Raw genomic sequence first — 19,049 nt, 5'->3', positions numbered from 1 at the left:
ACAATTCTTTCCTACACACACACACACACCCCAGCTTCTTGATTCTTAAGTGTTAGAATATGGTCCGTTCTCTATCAAAAATAGGTTAATCCTTGGAAAGTGAAATCCAACCTTGTATTTGCTCATCTGCACTTTGATGTCCAGTTTTTCTCCTCCCATTTAGAACAAGCTTAGCCATTCAGAACAGCTCTTTATAGTCAGATTATTAACCCATCTACTAGCTTCAGGCATGCCCCACAACTAAGACAACGCTTTGAGAGAGTACCTGCTCATCATCTGTTAACTGCAGATGAATACAGAGTTGCTTGGAATCTATGACACATGGGCAAAAGGAGGCTCCAAAGTCTGGATTCCTTCAAACCATTAGCAGCTTCTCCAATAGAGTTTTAATTAAAACGCGAGACGGAAAGACATCCCAACTCAGTCAAGTTAGTTTTGTACAACAACAAAAGCAAAGTAGGCAGGACTCCCACATAGACACACCATCCTGTGTCTTGTCCCAAGCAAAGTCTGTGTTTCTTCAAGACAGGGAGAGACCAAATGGAGTCCCAGAAGTTCCACTCAGAGGTCTTCTTCTACATGTTGCTCCGTAATGTGAAGGCAAAGTATGAGTCAGCAGTGGGTGCCCCATTATTGCTTGTCCTCTCAGCAAATCCCTTTCCCAGAGAGTTCTCCCCACGCAGTCTCTGGCTGGACTCTACCGAAGGCTGCTGCTGCTACTGGCTTGAGAGCTGCCCATGCCTGGGTGTTCAGGGCTATGCCGGTTCTGGGTGCGGGGTGGGGAGAGATAGTGACAGACAGTCATAAGGAAGCTGGAAACTTCAAAGTTAATGCAAAAGCAAGAGCCATGAGAACAGGCTTAAGACCTAATGTCAAAGTGTGAACAGAATTCCTAGTTTCTCTAATTCTCTTGAACAGGAAGCTACACATACTGAGAATGATAAGATTCTTCCCAGCAACTCACCTTCTTTTTCTTCTTTTCTTTCTTCTTTCTTTTTCGTTCAGGATCATCCTCTTTCTTCTTCTTCTTCTTCTTGTGGTCAGAATCTGAGGGTGTTTCTGCCAGAAGAAAGGCACAGCAATTGAAGCAGGCACTCCCAATGGGTGGGAGGGGAGTTGTGGTGGCTTAGGTTACTGGGACTGTGGATTCAGCCAGAAAGCCAGAAGAAGCAGCCTCTTACCTGGAGGGACAGGATCCTGGGTACGGCTCTGCTTGTGTTTGTGCTTGTTTTTTTTCTTAGGCGGCTGGATGTGCATCAAGCGGCACTGCTCTGGCAGCTGAGATAGCACAAAGAGACACATCAGAACAGTAAACACCACATCTGACTGTTGTTGCAGAGGATAGCCCCAGGCAGTGTTCCCTCTAAGGCATACACATGTGCGCATGCTCACACTTTTTTTTGATGTCTGCTCAGTTAATTTTAGATCCTGCTCAGGCTGAATCAGGAAGGCCCTACTCTAATTGCATGTGTGCACACACTGCCTCAATACTGCTGCCTAGAACAAAACTCATTCTGCACACAGATGAAAAAAAATTAGAGAGAATGCTGGCCACAGGTGCAGTCACTCAAAGGAAGAGCCTTAGTCCTTTTGGTGACCTGGTCCCACTGATGTTCCCTTTCAAAATGTCAGAGGGGCAAGTTCTGACTAGGTTTGTTTAGCTCAGCACGTGGGTCTACTGCCAGCTCAGAAGCCTTGAGGTTTCTTTGGGTCAAGGAGTGTAGCAATTCTTAATCTACTGAGCTGTGCTCCCTGCCAGGCCCCAACTTCTTGGAAACAGCATTGCAGAGTCTAACCCATTTAGAAACTACTGTAGGTTCAGGCACCTCGATGCTAAGCATGTGTCATACCTATCTCAGGGACACTCTGGGGCACAGAGAAGGTATTGCTGATAAGATGCAGCCACCCCGAGCAGTAGTGTACTGGAGGAGCGGGGAATAAATATTTTAAATAAATAAATTAGCCATTTACTTGGCAGCGTCTTTGACATGCCATGAGAGCTGGCTCAGCCTCTGCTTCGGATTCACAATCTTGAAAGGACAGCCAAGGGCAGTACCTTTTACAAGCTTGATCTAGGGCAGGGGTTCATGGGGAGGAAGTCTATCTATGGCTACTAGTCTGGTGGCTATAGGCCATCTCCAGCCTCTGAGGCAAGATGCCCCTAAATACCAGTTGCAGGGGAGCAACAGCAAGAGAGAGGGCATGCTCTCACCTCTTGCTTGTGGGCTTCTCAGAGGCATCTGATGGGTCACTGTGGAGAAAAGGATGCTGGACTAGATGGGCTTTGGGCCTGATCCAGCAGGGCTGTTCTTATATTCCCAACCTATGGTCCTCCAAATGTTGCTGAACGACAACTCCCATCCAGTGTTTCTTCTAATGATTTTCATCTGTGCACAGGTTTTGTTCTGGGAGGCAGTATCAAGGCAGTGTGTGCGTGAAGTGCATTCAGAATGGAGCCTTGCTGATTCAACCTGAGTGATCTCATATCAACTAAGCCTACATCAAATAAGCTATGTACACGTGCACATGCACAAAGCTTAAGAGGAAATACTGCTGCCATCATCTCGAGCTACAATTTGTTGTGGCTGGGGATTATGGGAGTTGTAGTTCAGCAATATCTGGAGGACCACAGGTTGAGAACTCCTGATCTAGGGGTTACTCACGACAACAAGGGGGAGAGGGGACTTGACAAAAGGGGTCACCATTCTAATACTCCCCATCTGTTATACCATCAATAAAGTGGGGAAGTTATCAAGGATAAATTAACCTTTTGCTAAACAGCTGCTTTGCAATTCAGGAGCAGAGCCCCCACCCCCGGGTGGTACTTCTTTCTGTAACAGCTTTCTGTCACCTCCTACCTGGGTTCTCTCCCTAGCTTCAGCTACTCACTACTGCAAATTCAGCAAGGAAGACGGACCCAATGGCAATGGACTCAAAACCATATCCCAGTACACCACGATTCATGCAGCATCTAATGTGAATTTATACTCCCTCTCAAGCCTCATCACAGCTTCACCCAGTGTGTAGAACATTTAGGTTTTCCAGCTCAGGCATATTCAGCCAGAATGCCACTGTCTCTTTCCCCATTGATAGTTAAAGCAGTCCCTCCCCCACCCCACCCTTAATTCCTCTCCAACCCTGCCCCTTAACTCACCGGGCCAGCATGGAGACGAAAGCCTGTTAGCATGGTGCCAGTGATGGGATTGAAAGAGCTTCCACAGATCGGGGGCTTCTCAATGAGAGAACGCAGACTGCTGTTGTCATGAGAGCCTGGCAAGTCTATCATCCCTGGCAGGTCAGGCAGGAAGTTGCTGAGCTTTTCCTTCACCTTTTTGCCACAAAATTTGTTGTAGGCATGTTCCAGGTTGTAGTGGGTGATCAGGTTGGTGCTCCCTGTTAGTTCAGTGGTGCCTGTAAGGAAACAAAGAACACTGCAATATAGCCGAGGGCCTTGTTCAAAGTAACAATTCAGAAGCTGATCATGTCAGGTAAGGAAGACTCCCAAGTTGGGTATAAACATCATTAGTAACCAACTACTTTATCCAGACATAAAACAAAGCTTTTTCTGCCACCTGTTCTGCAACCTTTACCTGGCATTAATACAATTCCCAAATCCTCTGGGTTCCAGTATATTCAGGCTTGCAGTCTCTACAAAAGAGCCTATGCTTTACAACAGAGAGGTGGTGGAAGATAAGAGATGATATATTTCTGGATATCACCCACACATTGGTGAAACAAGAAAATAAGCAGTAGCAGCATATGTGATTGGCAATTGAGACATTTTGCCTCAAAGTCTCCTTCTCCCACAATTAACTGTACAGGATGCACAGATTACCCATTACACCCATTAGTACAAACAAATGGACATAACTGAAAGAACAAATGGACATAACCCAAAGGTTACCACTCATTAATCCACAAGTGGCAAACTTCTTTCAGTGAAGCTTATTCTTTGAGGTTGTAATCCTATTTACACTTACTTGAACATATACCTCATTGAGCCGAGTAAGAACAGTGTGCCCTCTAAGAGAGATCCCCAGACGTTGTTGACTACAACTCCCAGGATCCCCATCTGCAATGGCTTTTGCTTGGGGATTATGGGAGTTGTAGTCAACATCTGAGAATCTCTTTTAGAGGGAACACTGAGTAGGAGTAAGTCCTACTCAGCTTAGTGAGGCATACTATAATGAGGGAGGCTACAAGATCAGGCTGAGTTATGTACTTAGATGAGATACGCTATTGGAACAGTTTCGTACTCTGACTCCCTCCTCAAGTCAACACTTTTTCATAGACGACAGACAGACATTCTTGGTAGTCAAAAAGAAATGCTGAAAATGCACCAAGTAGTGAGAGCCGAAGGGCCCTATGGAACATCCAGGACCAATAGAAGGGGAAAGGAGTGGAATCCCAACCGGTCCCCGAAATGCACACCTCAGCATCCCCACTTGGGAGTCATTCTACTCAATGGGATTCGAGCCCCGAGTTGCCCCATCAAAGAACTCAGGAGACTTCCGTTCCGGGCCCTTTACCACTCGACATGACCCCGCCTCCCCAGGGTTGTCTGGCTTCTTATTGGCCCGAACAGCTGCTTATCAATCTCTATCACTGCAAACTACGCTTCCGCCAAGTTGCCAGCTTCGACTGTTGGCGGGACTAAATTCCCGCAGAGGCGAGGAAAGTGCTCTTCGGGCGCACCTGAGCTGCTTTACTGGACAACATCCCTGTGACGCAGACATTTTTTCCAAACTGCATTGGCCAACACGCAACACCCGCCCCATAATTCCAGTTGGCTAAGGGACCCAGAAAGCCCGCCCCCAATGGCCGCTACCTGGTAACTCGCGCATTAGGTAAAAAGGGCCGCTGGCGGCTGCTGCCTTCCGCGCCGCTTCCTCTCCGGCAGGAGTCACCGCAGGCACCGGGGGTGGCCCAGTCCCAGGCCCGCTTGGTTTTCCTGGGCCAAAGCCTAGCGCGGCAGCTGCAGAAGGCGGAGGAGGATCTGTTCCTCCGAAGAGAGCAGAAAAATTCTCCATCATCCCGGCGTGCTTTGCGCAATCTCCTCCCGTAGGCTTCGTAGTTTAGTGATCCCTTCTATTGGCCTTGTTTTCATTGGCCAGCGGTCAGTCCTCCCCTACTTATGATTGGCTGGCTTCATTGGAAGTTCATCCCTATTCCGATTGGCTGGTTGACGCGGTCTTTAGTAGAGTATTTGCAGGAGGGATGGATTACGTATAATAAAAAGCGACAGAGATAAAAGAAAGTGACTTGTTTGTATTCCGAGTAGCCAATAGTGATTCTGAAGTTGGCCAATGGGAGTCTGCTTTGTCTCTATAGCGCCGCCTTTTCTTTGAGCGACGTTGGTGTTGGCCAGTGAGCCCTGAAGCAAGCTGCTGAACCCGGAGAGTGATAGTAGCTCCGTGCCGGAGCTCGGTCAGTGTGAGGTGAAGATGGCGGTGCTCGCTCCGTTGCTTGCTCTGATCTACTCGGTACCAGGGCTCTGCCGCTGGCTAGCTCAGCCCTACTACCCTCTCTCGCTGCTGCTCTCGGCTGCCTTCCTGCTGGTGCGGAAGGTGCCGCCGTTATGTCACGGACTACCCAGCCAGCGCGAGGATGGAAACCCCTGCGACTTCGACTGGGTGAGACCCTGGCCGGCACCTGCCCACTCGCCTGCCTGTTCTCCTTCTCCTCCTACTCGCACAGGCTCCATCCCAGCACGATCTTTTTCGGATGCGTCGCTGGTAGTGGCTTGTCTGAAAAACGCTTCCCCGACCTGCCCGCAGGCATTTAGCGAGCGGGGTCCGTTGCTCGGTGATGGAGCCTTCTGCCTGGCATGCAGAAGGTCCCAGGCTCAAGCCCTGGCATGCATCTCCAGGTAGGGCTGGGAAAGACTCCTGCCCCAAACCTTGGTGACCCTTTGCCAGTCAGTGAGCACCAGGGGTTCCCAGATGTTGTTGAACTACAACTCCCGTCATCCCCAGCCACAGTAAATTGTGGCTGGGGTGATGTGAATTGTAGTTCAGCAACATCTGGAGTACCAGAGGTTTGGAACTCCTGTGTAGACAATACTGAGCTAGATGGTTTGACTTTAATAGAGCTATCTTATACCGTCTGTTAACTTACATGCTGTTTTTTCAACAAAGGCCCAATGTGGCTTGCAGCATAAATAAAAACAAAAAATCTCCACCAGATGCTCATATGTGCCAAGAGGTGAATATGGAGAAGGAAAGTTGTATTCCCCCATCTTAGAAACTAAGAGGTTAGTTTCTCTCCTGTGTCCACCACTGGAGCCTTCTGATCAATTTGGAAACCTTGTCACAAAACCTCATACCATTTTGTTTAAGATCTCATGAGGGGATGGGAAATAAAGGAAAAATCACAGGTCATCTTTTTATTTATTTGCTTATTTATTTAAGCAACTAATACCCTTCCTTTTAGGCATAAAGGCCTCACAAGGCACCTTACAAAAAGTGTCAATGCCACAAATAGCTTTAGAGTACATAGGCCTAGTTACACTGTCCTCCAGGCCAATGGAGGGGGCTAGCTGTTTCTCCTTGCCTTCTGCTGCAGTCTGGTGGAAATGACTGAACAAGGACATACACACTTCTTGGAGGGAAGTGGTGGAGCCATATTTCAAACTTTCATATGCTTAGGACTTGGAGTAGGGTGTAGTGGCTCAAAGCAGGGAGTGGGGGTAAAGGTTCTATTGGGACTTTTCTGGATATCACTTCATGTGGCTCTTTAACTGATAAGCAGTAACTAGGGTGTGGGGACTCCTGCTATAAGTTGCAAGATGAATACATAGTCATGCACAAGTTCTAGCAGCACCTGGGCTGATTCATGTTATGAGTTTTGCATGTGGCAGGTAATATAAATGTCTTACAGTTAAAGCAAAGGCAGATTTATTGTGGTACAAGGTTTTGTGTTTTAGAGAACACTGCATCAAATGCACACAGTAATCCCTTTAGTCTTTAAGATGCTGTAAACTTTGCTTTTGCTGCAACAGACACACAGCTGCTGAGAAATGTCTCTTAAAACTTATTCATCTTATTTGTTTATTTCTCTGTGTAAACCGCCATGAGCCATTTTTGGAAGGGTGGTATAGAAATCAAATTAATAATAATAAAACAGTTTTAATATTGGAACAGAATATTTATGTGGAACTATACTGGCTGCTTCAGTGGAAAAGGAATGCTGCCTGAGTAGGCCATCCTGCATGAATAGTGTACCAGTTCAAAAGGGTATTCACACAAGCCTTTAACACAGGGCTTGACAAATTCCAGGTGCCAGTTCACCATGGTGCCTGAGCCAGGTGATGGACAGACACAAGCAGGTGGTGGTGAGCAAGGCAGGGGCAGATTGCTTCCTTCTCCTCATATCTTTTCACAGATCAAAAAGATTATTTCCTTTATGTACCAATCACATTGATCCATCATTTGTGCTGCTGCAAGAAGCCTCACAAGCTGCCAGCTTTCCTCCCACCCATTAAAGCGTATATCTTGTGCTCACACCCTTCCCAAGCAACTGAGTTTGAGTTCTCTACATTCTGATTTCTTTTGCATAACCCACAAAGCTTCCAGTCCCTGGCAGTGCCCCTTGGCTCCTCCTCGATAGATCATCGACCCTAATTCCTGGGGGCAAGGATTAGGGATGTGCAAAAAATTTCGGGCACAGAACGATCTGTGCCCGAAACGAGCAATTTCGGGTGATTCGGGGCTGAACCGAATCACCCCCGATGTCCCCCGATATTTTTCGGGGCCGAGCCGAATCACCCGAATTTCGGGGCTGAAAAATTCGGGTGATTCGGCTCATGGCTGATTTGGGGGGATTTTTTGAAGTTTTAGTGATTTGGGGGCAGTTCGGGGGCATAGCATGGGATCTGGGCAAAAGGAGTGGGGTGGGGTGGTAGTGCCTAATGGGTGCAGGCTAACACCCCAATTTCAGGGGGATTGGGCAAAGGGGTGATTTTTGAGGAATTTCTGAAGTTTTCATGTCTTTGGGGCAACCTGGGGCAGAATAGTGGGGTAGGGTGGTAGTGCCTAATGGGTGGAGACTACCACCCCAATTTCAGGGGGATTGGACAAAGGGCTGATTTTTTGAGAATTTTTGAAGTTTTAGTGACTTTGGGGCAGTTTGGGGGCAGAAAGTGGATCTGCCCCAAAAGAGTGGGGTGGGGTGGTAGTTCCTAATGGGGTGGAGGCTACCACCACAATTTCAGGGGGATTGGGCAGAGGGCTGATTTTTGGGGAATATTTGAAGTTTTGGTGACTTTGGGGCAGATTGGGGGCAGAAAGTGGATCTGCCCCAAAGGAGTGGGGTGGGCTGGTAGATAGTGCCTAATGGGTGGAGGAAAAAACTTCTGAGGTGTGAATTCTCATTCTATCATAGCAAATGAGATTTTTTTCAATTAGACAACTCTCATGACCCCACTTTCACTTTTTCACACTCTCTACTACTATGAATATGAGGAAGTAATCAATTTAGCACACTTCACCTTATGAAGACAAACCTCAGAAATTCACCAAAATTCACCCCTCTGCCCAATCACTCTCAAATTGGGGACGGGTGGTAGCCTCCACCCATTAGGCACTATCTACCAGCCCACCCCACTCCTTTGGGGCAGATCTACTTTCTGCCCCCAATCTGCCCCAAAGACACCAAAACTTCAAATATTCCCAAAAAATCAGCCCTCTGCCCAATTCCCCTGAAATTGTGGTGGTAGCCTCCACCCATTAGGAACTACCACCCTACCCCACTCTTTTGGGGCAGATCCACTTTCTGCCCCCAAACTGCCCCAAATTAACTAAAACTTCAAAAATTCTCAAAAAATCAGCCCTTTGTCCAATCCCCCTGAAATTGGGGTGGTAGCCTCCACCCATTAGGCACTACCACCCCACCCCACTATTCTGCCCCAGGCCCCACTTTCTGCCCCAAAGACATGAAAACTTCAGAAATTCCCCAAAAATCACCCCTTTGCCCAATCCCCCTTAAATTGGGGTGTTAGCCTGCACCCATTAGGCACTACCACCCGACCCCACTCCTTTTGCCCAGATCCCATGCTATGCCCCCGAACTGCCCCAAAGTCACTAAAACTTCAAAAATTCCCCAAAAATCAGCCCTTTGACCAATTCCCCTGAAATTGGGGTGGTAGACTCCACCCATTGGGCACTACCACCCCACCCCAAAATTTTGCCCCTGGGCCCATTTTTTACCCCCGAATCGATTCGGATTAAATCCGAATCCAAACCGAATCACGGGTGATTCGGGTGGCCCATATTCAGGCACAAAACAGAACAGGGGTGATTCGGTTCGGGTCCCGAACCGAATCACCGAATTCCCGAATTGCACACCCCTAGCAAGGATAGAAAACTGTTTACATCTGCACCTTACAGACTGAGATGAGGAGGGAGCTAGCAGCCTTGGACATGTAGTAGTGCATAGCAGTCACGGTGGCTGGAATAGGTTACTGCATTTGAGTGTGCCTTTGCTTATATGACATAAGAGAGAGAAAGTGAGAAAGAAAGAAATCCCACCCACTTCCAGTGGTATGCAAAGGGCTGTTTGCACCTTTTAAACAAGATTTGGAGGCAAGTATCTGTAGTTGTCCAGACAGGAGCTCAACCTCAGCTGCTTGGAGTGTGAGTGGAAATGTACAGAATGTACACTTTAAGAGCAATGGAATGAGAAAAGGCAGGTTTGCTTCCTACAGGAGCAAAAATGGCAGTTCAATGTGATCAGCACTCAAGGAAAAGGACTCTTCTGATCCATGGGGCTACTGAGTGAGGAATTGGACAGAGCGCTGCTCTTTGTGGCAGAAGTAGTCATGCAGTGAGCTGAGTATGACCTGAATTCCTGCCATCATTTCTTAATAGGACGCACCTGTCTGCAGGGCTGGCCAATGGGATTGAGTGATTACCATGGATGGACAGATGCAAGCAGCAGGAGGAGGAGGTTGCTGCTCGTCCCTGCCTTACTTGCTGCCTCCTGCTCATGTTTGTAGTACTGAAAAACCCAAATGAGCTTGAAATGTTTGGGCTTTTAAAATTTGATGTATACATGTAACAGCTAAAACAATGGGAGCCCTCTGCAGATGACCTATCAAGGTGAAGGAAAGTGTGTTGGGCAGTCCAGCGGGGGATGGGGAGCACATCCAGTATAGAGTTCCCCCCCCCCCAGCCTCTTTGTGTGCCTGCCATTGTTTATGCAGATAAGCTCTGTACAGAAAGTCAGAAGAATGAGCCTGTTTGGGGGCCTTTAGGCACAAGCCTGCCCCTGCATTGGTTCTCCCATCTAGATCATCTGCAAAAAATTATGGGGTCTGTACAAAATATAGAAATCTCCTGAAATCCCAATGATTTGAACTTTGGGTGAATGAAATGTTATTTTAGAGAGTCACTGAAAGATGAGCCCTATATTTTTGGTTTGGCTCCTAGATCCAAAGGAAGTTTGTCAAGAACTGCCTTAATGTGCTTTATTAAATGTATAAGAGAAAGCTGATTCTTACTAGATTTACTATATGGTAACTACGTAAAGGTTACTGGCTTCATGAGCACATCGAAAGCTTTCATCATCCATCTACCTGCTTTGTGGCTCCTTGAAACTTAAAGGGGTGATATATCTGATACGGGGATAACTGTGACACTTCTCTTATGGGCAAGCAGGCCCTCATTCCCTTGCTGTGTTGTCATTTGTTGCCTTGTCTCTTCCAGCGAGAGGTGGAGATCCTTATGTTCCTCAGTGCCATTGTGATGATGAAGAACCGCAGATCCAGTGAGTAGTGCTTGTTCTCCTTACGTTTTCCTAGTGTAAAGCTCACTCCTGCACCAGAGAGAGTTTGCCAACATGGGGCTGGCCACTTCTGAAATGGTCAGGAGAAGTCAGAGCTGGCTTCTGCATTAATGGAGAAATCTTAGACTACTGATATAGTCAAATCAGTTGAACTGAAGCAAATAGCTGGTATGGGACAGGGTGCATGTTTGTGTGAATGAGGGAGTCTGTGGTAGGAAGTCATCACCATACAGTAAATCTGTACAGAAACTGGAAGGTATCCAGAGATTTGAAAGGCTCTAGGCTGAATGCTGGTAGGAGCTGGCCCCTCTGCCACAATAGCTCCTTTATAGTTGTAAGCATTCCTACTGAAGGAGTGGCTCTCAAAGGTGACCCCTGTTTCTTTTGTGTTCTCTAGCTTATCAGTCATATAAAGATACGGAGGCCAGGGGGCAAAGCTTTCATGTGTCAAGCCTTGTTGTGTTATGGCAGGGAGGAGGAGGTTAAGTGAAGAACATCTAGAGGTGATAATAGAGGGTGGGGGCACAGGCACAGAGATTGAGAGGAGAGCTGGTAGAAAAAGGATCTGCCAAATGGGAATAACCTATAGGCACGGGGGAAAGAAACTCAGTAGATCCACCCACATATTTGTATTGTGTATTAAATTCAGAAACCCAATGCAAATGCTATAAGCTACAAAATAATAAAGCATAAATAGAGCACAGCACTCGTGTGAAAAAGAAGTTCCATTGATTGTGGTTTCCACATTCTTTGAAAAGTAGCCATGTAAATGCATACTCAAAGTAGCCTCTGCAAAATAAATTGCCTTGCAGAGAGAGCTTCTCCAAATTGTGGTGTTCTTAAAAACAGTGATGCTCCAAACACCGTCTTTGGGGGTTCACCCAGCAGTGACACAGATGCAGTACTGAACTCTGCTCCTCTTTTTTTAGTTACTGTGGACCAGCATGTGGGGAATATTTTCATGTTCAGCAAAGTCGCCAATGTCATCCTTTTCTTCCGCCTTGATATCCGGATGGGGCTGCTCTACCTCACTCTCTGTATAGGTGAGACCTCTGGGGCGGTGGTTGAAATGGTGTCATTTCTGCAGGAGTAATTGGACTTCAGATTCAGAGTTGAGCTTGGATCTTGTGGCTCTGAGCTGTGTGCATGAGAATCCTAGACAGGAGGCTGACAAAGGCTGGGTGAAGACCAAGACAGGTTTTTTGGTTTGTGTGAAGCTCCTGGGTCTGCTGAGGCTCTGCTGACCAATGGCCGCAGAGATCCCCCCCTCCACCCATGGCCTCAGAGATCAGTTACAGGAGAGGGGAGATTGCTTGCACCTTGTCCCCCTTCTCCCTGTGCTGGTAGTCTCTGCTCCTTCCAGACTCACAGAGCTGCTTCCGCCTCGTCAGCTCTCATCTATTGCTAGCCCTCATCAGCGACCAGCCTTCCATTAAATAACTCTGCACATGTGTCGGGAGATGCGAGGCATGCTACCCTGCCTCAGCTGGAGCCCTTCCCTGCTGGGGCCAGTCCTGTGCATGGCCTGAGTCTGGGACCAGCATATACCTGCCCCTGTTATCAGTTTGGGATGACAGGAAGTGTGCATGTGGCTGCAGCTGCATGTGGCCTGGTGCCGGGGTGCATTCTGTGAGGCCCGCTCCCTCTCGCTCCATCATCTCTCAGTAGTTTGTTTTTTCAAAACATTGCCCTGTGTGAGATTTCCACTCTCCTAAGATTGCCAGTAGACACATTTTGGCTCTTCTGTATGCTGATGATGCCATTTGCTCTGCGACAGATATAGGACTAAAGTGGGCTTTGAACTCGCTTGCATATTTTAACCACTCCCAGTCATAGAAGAGCCTATACCTTAGTGAGGTGTAATGCTTTGCCCACAGCAATATTACCTGGGAGATACAGGAAAATTCCTTTTCATGAGAGAATCTCCCCTTGTGGCTGTAGTGCTATTGAAACTATGGAGCATGTTCTCTTGAACTGTCCCCTTTATAGAGAATTATGGGGGGGGGCGGTCACTCATTGCTCCATTCATAGCCTTATACCTTGGACGTTTTTGCCTTACTTTCTGGTCTAAATTGGGAAATTTATGTTAAAGTTGCAAAATTTAATGCTGCAGTTTGTAAGATTAAACAAGATATGTTTAGGTTGGATATTACTGATTAGTCAGTTATAATTTAGCTGGTTATGGACTAGTGGATATTTTTAACTTCATGTTAATATTAATTTATGTTAATTTCAGTTGTATCGCTGCTGCTTTTTTGTTCTGGTCATATACTGAAATAAAGCTACAAACAAACATTGCTCTGCCTTTCCATCTCCTACACATCAGTTCTGAGTTACCAGAGAACATTTTTTTCCCCTGTTCTGTTTTTGGAATGTCCTGATTGACAATATCCCAAGGTCTTTTGGTCTGAGGAATCTTTGTTTATGCCAGTGGGTGATTATGACCTCTGAAAGGATCTTTGAGAATTCTGTGTCATTCCAGCATAGTGTTAAGTCCTTTTTGGTGTTTGCATTTTCAGTGTTTGTGATGACCTGCAAGCCACCTCTGTACCTGGGTCCTGAATACATCAAATATTTCAGTGATAAAACCATAGATGTGAGTATTTTATCCTCTCCAGACACACCATTTATTCTCTCTGGATAAAACTGATAAACTGGGTAAAGTGGCTTGTTTGACCAAGTTGATGTGGCCTCCTCTTAGCTGTGCTCTGGCCCACTGGAGGAACCCGGGGTCTGGGAGTACCACTGTGTATGTGTACTTTAAAGACATACATAATAAGTAGCCTTCCACTTTTTTGTACTCAAGGTACTGACCAAAAAAATCCTAGAAGGCACACAGAAATGCACATGAACATTTCAATCTGAAAGCCTGAGCAAAGAGAGTTTCCCTGGGAGTCAAATTTGATGCAAGAAGGGAATACAGAAAAAGCCTTGCTTTGAGCTCCTCAAGATTTATCTTCAGAGCAAGGATTTGCCAGCTGATGTTAAACACAGGAAGGTATCTGTAGGCACCAAAGTATGAACATGTTCTGTCATATATGGCCACTTGCTCAAGTCACATGGAGCTACTTGCCCTGCAGGTATCTCTTTGTGTTGTACTTGCTCTCAGTTGCTGGAACTTTGTGTGTGTTGGATTGTGAGAACTGATTGTGTGGGGAGTGGTGTATGGATGGTCCTGCCTCATGATAGAAGGTTAGCTTTCTGGTTCCTTTTGGTTCTCTTGGGGTATCATATACACATTTGTGTGAGACCTATGATGGCAGCGTGGTCACTCTTTTGCAGGAGGAACTCGCACGAGACAAGCGGGTAACCTGGATTGTGGAATTCTTTGCTAACTGGTCCAATGAGTGTCAGTCATTTGCTCCCATCTATGCTGACTTGTCACTTAAGTAAGTGGCTTACTCTTTATTAAAGAAGAGATCTCTCTCTTGGGTCTGAGGCACCCTTGGTGGCCAGTACCATAGGACAGGGGTGTGCAGATATCGAGCTTGTGAACTTCTTTAGTTGGCTGAACTAGAAACTTGGGACCCACCAGCTGGGAGCCAATCACAAGGGTGGCTGGGGGTAAGGGGCAGTGCCAGCCACATTCACCTGCTTCATGTAATACTTACATCATGCTTGAATAAAATATCTTCACATCAGATCTCTGTTGGGCACATCCTGAGCCCCACCACTTGAATGAGAGAACCAAACTTGCACTTTTCAGCGCTCTCCTCTACCCCTCCCACTGCCTCTTCTTAGAAGGATTGTGAATGCTCGGAAGAGTGGATGGCATTCTTTTAAAATAAGACACAAGGAAGGAGGGGTAGATGCAAACGGAGCTAACATTTTAATCTGCAGCAATTAGTTTTTGCCATTCTTTTCTTACAATCCCTTTCCCTCTTAACTCCACACGTTGCTGATGGAGTCCCACGCTCTCAAGGGGAGAGCAAGGTCATGCTTCTTTCCCCACGCTTTGTTGGCAAGTGTACATTTTAGCATTGCGGGGGGTGCATAGCTGACTGCACAGTGGGTTTCTCCATGAAATCTGGAACTCTCGTCACTCAGGGTTCCAGTGTGTCTAGGGGCAACTCACCATGTGTTTCGCTCTGCTCCTTGCATACAAATACCAAGTGTGCAACCACTGAGCACAGCCAACAGGTTCAGTCCCACTGGGCACAGGGAGGATTGCTCAAGAAGAGGGCTGGAGACCCTTTGAGCACTTACAGCTATAGTTAGGACAGAAAAGCTCAAACTCACCAGGTGGTGAATGCACCTGAATTGCAGGCAGGCAAGATTAAGTAGAGCGACACTTATTGTGTCAGTGCTAGAAATGGCAAGAGGCAACACTACCCCTTAGGAGCAGACATTCCCTATCCCTGCCTCTTCCCCTGCAGACTTTGGTAGTCCTGCCAGACACTGAACTGAAGCACAGACTTCTTATTCCTATCCTGAGGTACTGAAGGGAGGGTTTCACCTTGTATGGCTCTTAGCCAAGTTTTGGCTACAGACTTATTTGTTGTGTTTATATACCAGTGGTTTACAATTACTTATATACTAAAGCCATAACAAATTACCTTTTATTTATTTTTATTTATTTATTTTTACATTTCTATACCGCCTTTCATTAAAAGAAAACCCCAAGGCAGTTTACAAAAATTAAAACATACAATAAAAGCAATAAAAACACCAAGCTAAAAGCATATCAAACAAGCATAAAAAACAAGACAACAGATAAAAACACACAGAAGCAGCAGTAAAAACGATTATGTAAAAGCCTGGGTAAAAAGCCAAGTCTTTAAAAGCTTTCTAAAAGCCATGATGGAGTCTGAGGAACGAATGGCCACCGGGAGAGCATTCCAGAGTCTAGGGGCAGCAACAGAGAAGGCCCTGTCCCGAGTGCACGAAAGCCGGGCCTCCCTCATTGTCGGCACCTGGAGCAGGGCCCCCTCAGATGTGCTTGTCAAGCGGGCAGCAACCCTTGGGAGCAGGCGGTCCCTCAAATACCCCGGGCCCAAACTGTTTAGGGCTTTAAAGGTCAAAACCAGCACCTTGAATTGGACCAGGAAACGAACCGGCAGCCAGTGCAGCTCTTTCAAAATGGGGGTGATATGTTCCCAACGGGCAGCTCCGGATAAAACCCTCGCTGCCGCATTTTGCACTAACTGCAGTTTCCAGATATTCTTCAAGGGCAGCCCCACATAGAGCGCATTACAGTAATCCAGCCACGATGTGACTAAGGCGTGGGTAACCGTGGCCAGATCTGCTTTCTCGAGAATAATTTTATAAAGAATTAAACACAGAGCTATCTTCCCTCAAGCTGCTGGTGCTCTGCTCTCTTCAGGAGCTGATGCTGTGAGGTCCTCTGGTGGGGCTCTCTCTTTCTTCAGAACTCTTTGGAGGCATCCTGTTGCTTCCAGTAATGGCCACTAGGTGGCCTTGGTGCAGAATGTTTGGTTTTAATCCAAGGGGGTGCTACATTTGGATATTGCTGCTTAAGCAAAAAAGTGGGGAGCTTTGTAATTCAACATAATAAAATCCATTGTCTCTCTATGGGTTGATGCTCAGTCAGGAATAGTTAGAAACAAACTTGGAAGGAGGGGGACACTGTAGGACTTTCTCTGGGTCGGGGGGGAGGGCAAAACCAGAAATCCAATACCCCCTGCCCTGGGAGCAGTGTTTCCTCTAACAGGGATTCCCAGGTGTTGTTGACTACAACTCCCATAATCCCCAAGCAAAAGCCATTGCAGCTGGGGATTCTGGGAGTTGTAGTCAACATCTGGGAATCCCTGTTAGAGGGAACACTGCCTGGGAGTATGCCCCTTTGTATTCAATGGGAACCGGCTATCTGGGGTGGGGGGGCAACTTTCCTCTCGCTGCCCCCCCCCCCGATGTACATGGAAGAGAAGGAAATGATGCACTGTAATTGAAGACACCCACTGATGCGTTCTTTGTGTATTAATGTGAGCATTTTATTAGTACCTGCTAACTATTGTTAACATTCCACCAGATATAACTGCACAGGACTGAACTTTGGGAAGGTGGATGTAGGCCGCTATCCTGATGTCAGCACCACGTGAGTAAAGCAAAGAAGCCTTTCCTTTAGGAACTTCTTGGGAATTGGATGGCCGCATTGGGAAGTTCGGGGAGGCCAAGCCTGATGGGTCCTCTCTGACTACTTGTGATCTGTAGTAGCATGAAGGGTTTCTCTCTCTCCATTTTTTTTTTTTTTAAAGAATGCAGGGCAGGTTTGGGAAGAGGAGATGCTCCTTTTTCGGATCATGCTTATTGTCTCCTTCCACAGGTACAAAGTCAGCACCTCTCCTCTCACTAAGCAGTTGCCCACCTTAATCCTTTTCCAAGGTGGAAAGGAGGTGATGCGCCGGCCACAGATTGATAAGAAGGGCCGAGCAGTCTCGTGGACCTTTTCCGAGGTATGCCATCTTTCAAGTTCCAGACTATGTCCTTTCTGCCTCTCTCTCCCCCTCCCCCAAAGGAGGTAATACTGACACTCCCACCCCTAGGCACAGTTATGGTGACAGGGGTGGACAGTGCAAGGAGGTCAGTCTTGCACTGCATTGATCAAGCTGGGGATTGAGGATATGATCCTGGCACAAAGCAATGCTGTTCTGTCTTTCTGCCACAGGAGAATGTGATCCGGGAATTCAATCTGAATGAGCTCTACCAGAGAGCCAAGAAAGTGTCCAAGCAGTCCAACGAGAACTCTGAAGACTCCTCAGAGAACCCAGCTGTGACGGAGCTTCCCAATGGCGAGAGCAAGAAGGACAAATAGACTGGCCCATACTCCCTTCCATTTTAGCTCCCTATTCCTCTTCATTCTCATCCTGACATCTCTCTTGGGGCACCAGCCAAAATCTGCCTTGACCGAACAGTGCTGGTGCTAGGAGAGGAGTGGAATTGGTGAGGAGTCTCTGTCCTCCTGGGTTCAGTGCCTGTCTGCTGGTGGCCACTTGCTCTGTATGTGTTGCTGTGAATGTTTGTTGCTGATCTTTCTTGCAGCAGTGGCTGGGTCTCGTTTGAGCACTAAGACCAGCAGGAGGATACCTTCCCCTACTCCTTTGAATGGAGGCTGGATACTATGAAAATGTTGGGACATGTGGGTGAGAGGATTACCAGCTTCTCTACAAGTGAGCAGGAACCACTGAGAAGCAATAATATATCCTCTGCCTTCCATCATAATTGCAGGAGGGGGTGGATTGGCCAAGAGGCACCATTTCCTGTTCGCACACATTGGTTCAGTAGAAAATCTTACTGACCTTTTTGGTCAACTCCCTTCCCTCCTGCCAGAGTTCTGACATCTCATTCCTATTAAGCTCATCTCATTTAGTATACTTTTTCTGGCTGAGAAGAGACAGCTATGATTGACTGGTTTCTATCACTTGCCACTTCTTACCCTCTATACTGGTGATAGCTAGTAGTCCTAATCATGTCTCTTCCCATCTGTTGGTGGTTTTAAATCCTGAAGTGCCAGTCAGCTGATGCCCAGAAGTGGGATGTTGGAGCCTGAATATGCTGCTGTGTTAGTGAGTAAGTGGCTGCCATGCAGCCCTAAAGGACCTCTTGTTCTCGTGTCCATCAGCTATTAACTCACACCTGACTAGAAGGGAAGCCGTTTCTACTATCCATCTCTTATACTGTATGAAACACAGATTGATAACTTTGTAGAGTGGTTGTTGCTGATGTTACTCTATTTCTAATCTGCGGAGTTGGATTACAGATAGAAACATGCTCCATTTCATCATGCGCATTTTCATGCTTCTATTAATGGTCTTTGATGGTTGTCTCTAATAAACAAACTTGGGAATATCTTGCTTCTCCAGGGCCTTCACTTTGTGAGATTAACTGTTAGTGTCTCTTCAGCTGGTTCTGGTTCGAAAAGGTGGTTGTGCATTTCCTGTTCCTAGGCCTAAGCCTGTGTCCTCTTTTAGTGCTCATCTTTATTTCAGGGGGACTCTGCTATTCTTAGCTGACTTGGGCCTTGCTACCCATCGTCTGTCACAGCCACTTAAGGCAGATACAAACACATAGGAGTAGTCGGGAAACTGGAACTACCATGATTAACTGTTTTGGAATGTACAATACAGATGGAAAGACTAAAACTGTGTCTGGTATAGAACAAGGATGGAAGAAGAAAATATGGATTGGAATCTAAAAGGCTACTCTAAGGGAGTGGTGCAAATTGTTCACCATGGCCTCTGAGAGGGAAGGATAAGTAGTCTCTCAGCTTGTAACAGGACATTATTATTATTACAACAACTACTACTACT

General features: G+C 46.8%; 2 protein-coding genes across 2 annotated transcripts; one reads left to right on the top strand and one right to left on the bottom strand.

Annotated features, from left to right (window-relative positions):
* Positions 1-350: 350 nt before the first annotated feature.
* MED19 (mediator complex subunit 19) lies at positions 351-5,365 on the bottom strand. Its single transcript, XM_053271325.1, has 5 exons — positions 4,829-5,365; positions 3,155-3,411; positions 1,182-1,278; positions 965-1,059; positions 351-766 (listed from the first exon to the last, which is right to left on the bottom strand). Exons 1-5 carry the CDS (start codon positions 5,031-5,033, stop codon positions 698-700), a joined length of 723 nt encoding a protein of 240 aa, XP_053127300.1. The 5' UTR covers positions 5,034-5,365; the 3' UTR covers positions 351-697.
* On the top strand, positions 5,122-18,588 carry TMX2 (thioredoxin related transmembrane protein 2). The gene is made up of 8 exons (XM_053271312.1): positions 5,122-5,633; positions 10,704-10,764; positions 11,712-11,825; positions 13,302-13,378; positions 14,065-14,171; positions 16,772-16,837; positions 17,066-17,195; positions 17,408-18,588. The coding sequence occupies exons 1-8, from the start codon at positions 5,445-5,447 to the stop codon at positions 17,552-17,554; spliced, it is 891 nt and encodes a 296-aa protein (XP_053127287.1). The 5' UTR covers positions 5,122-5,444; the 3' UTR covers positions 17,555-18,588.
* The last annotated feature ends 461 nt before the right edge of the window (positions 18,589-19,049 follow it).

The sequence above is a fragment of the Hemicordylus capensis genome, chromosome 1 (genome assembly GCF_027244095.1).
Source record: "Hemicordylus capensis ecotype Gifberg chromosome 1, rHemCap1.1.pri, whole genome shotgun sequence".
In the NCBI taxonomy this organism is placed as follows: Eukaryota; Metazoa; Chordata; class Lepidosauria; order Squamata; family Cordylidae; genus Hemicordylus; species Hemicordylus capensis.
The sequence above is the reverse complement of the archived record's forward strand: the minus strand, read 5'-3'. Positions and strand labels throughout refer to the sequence as shown.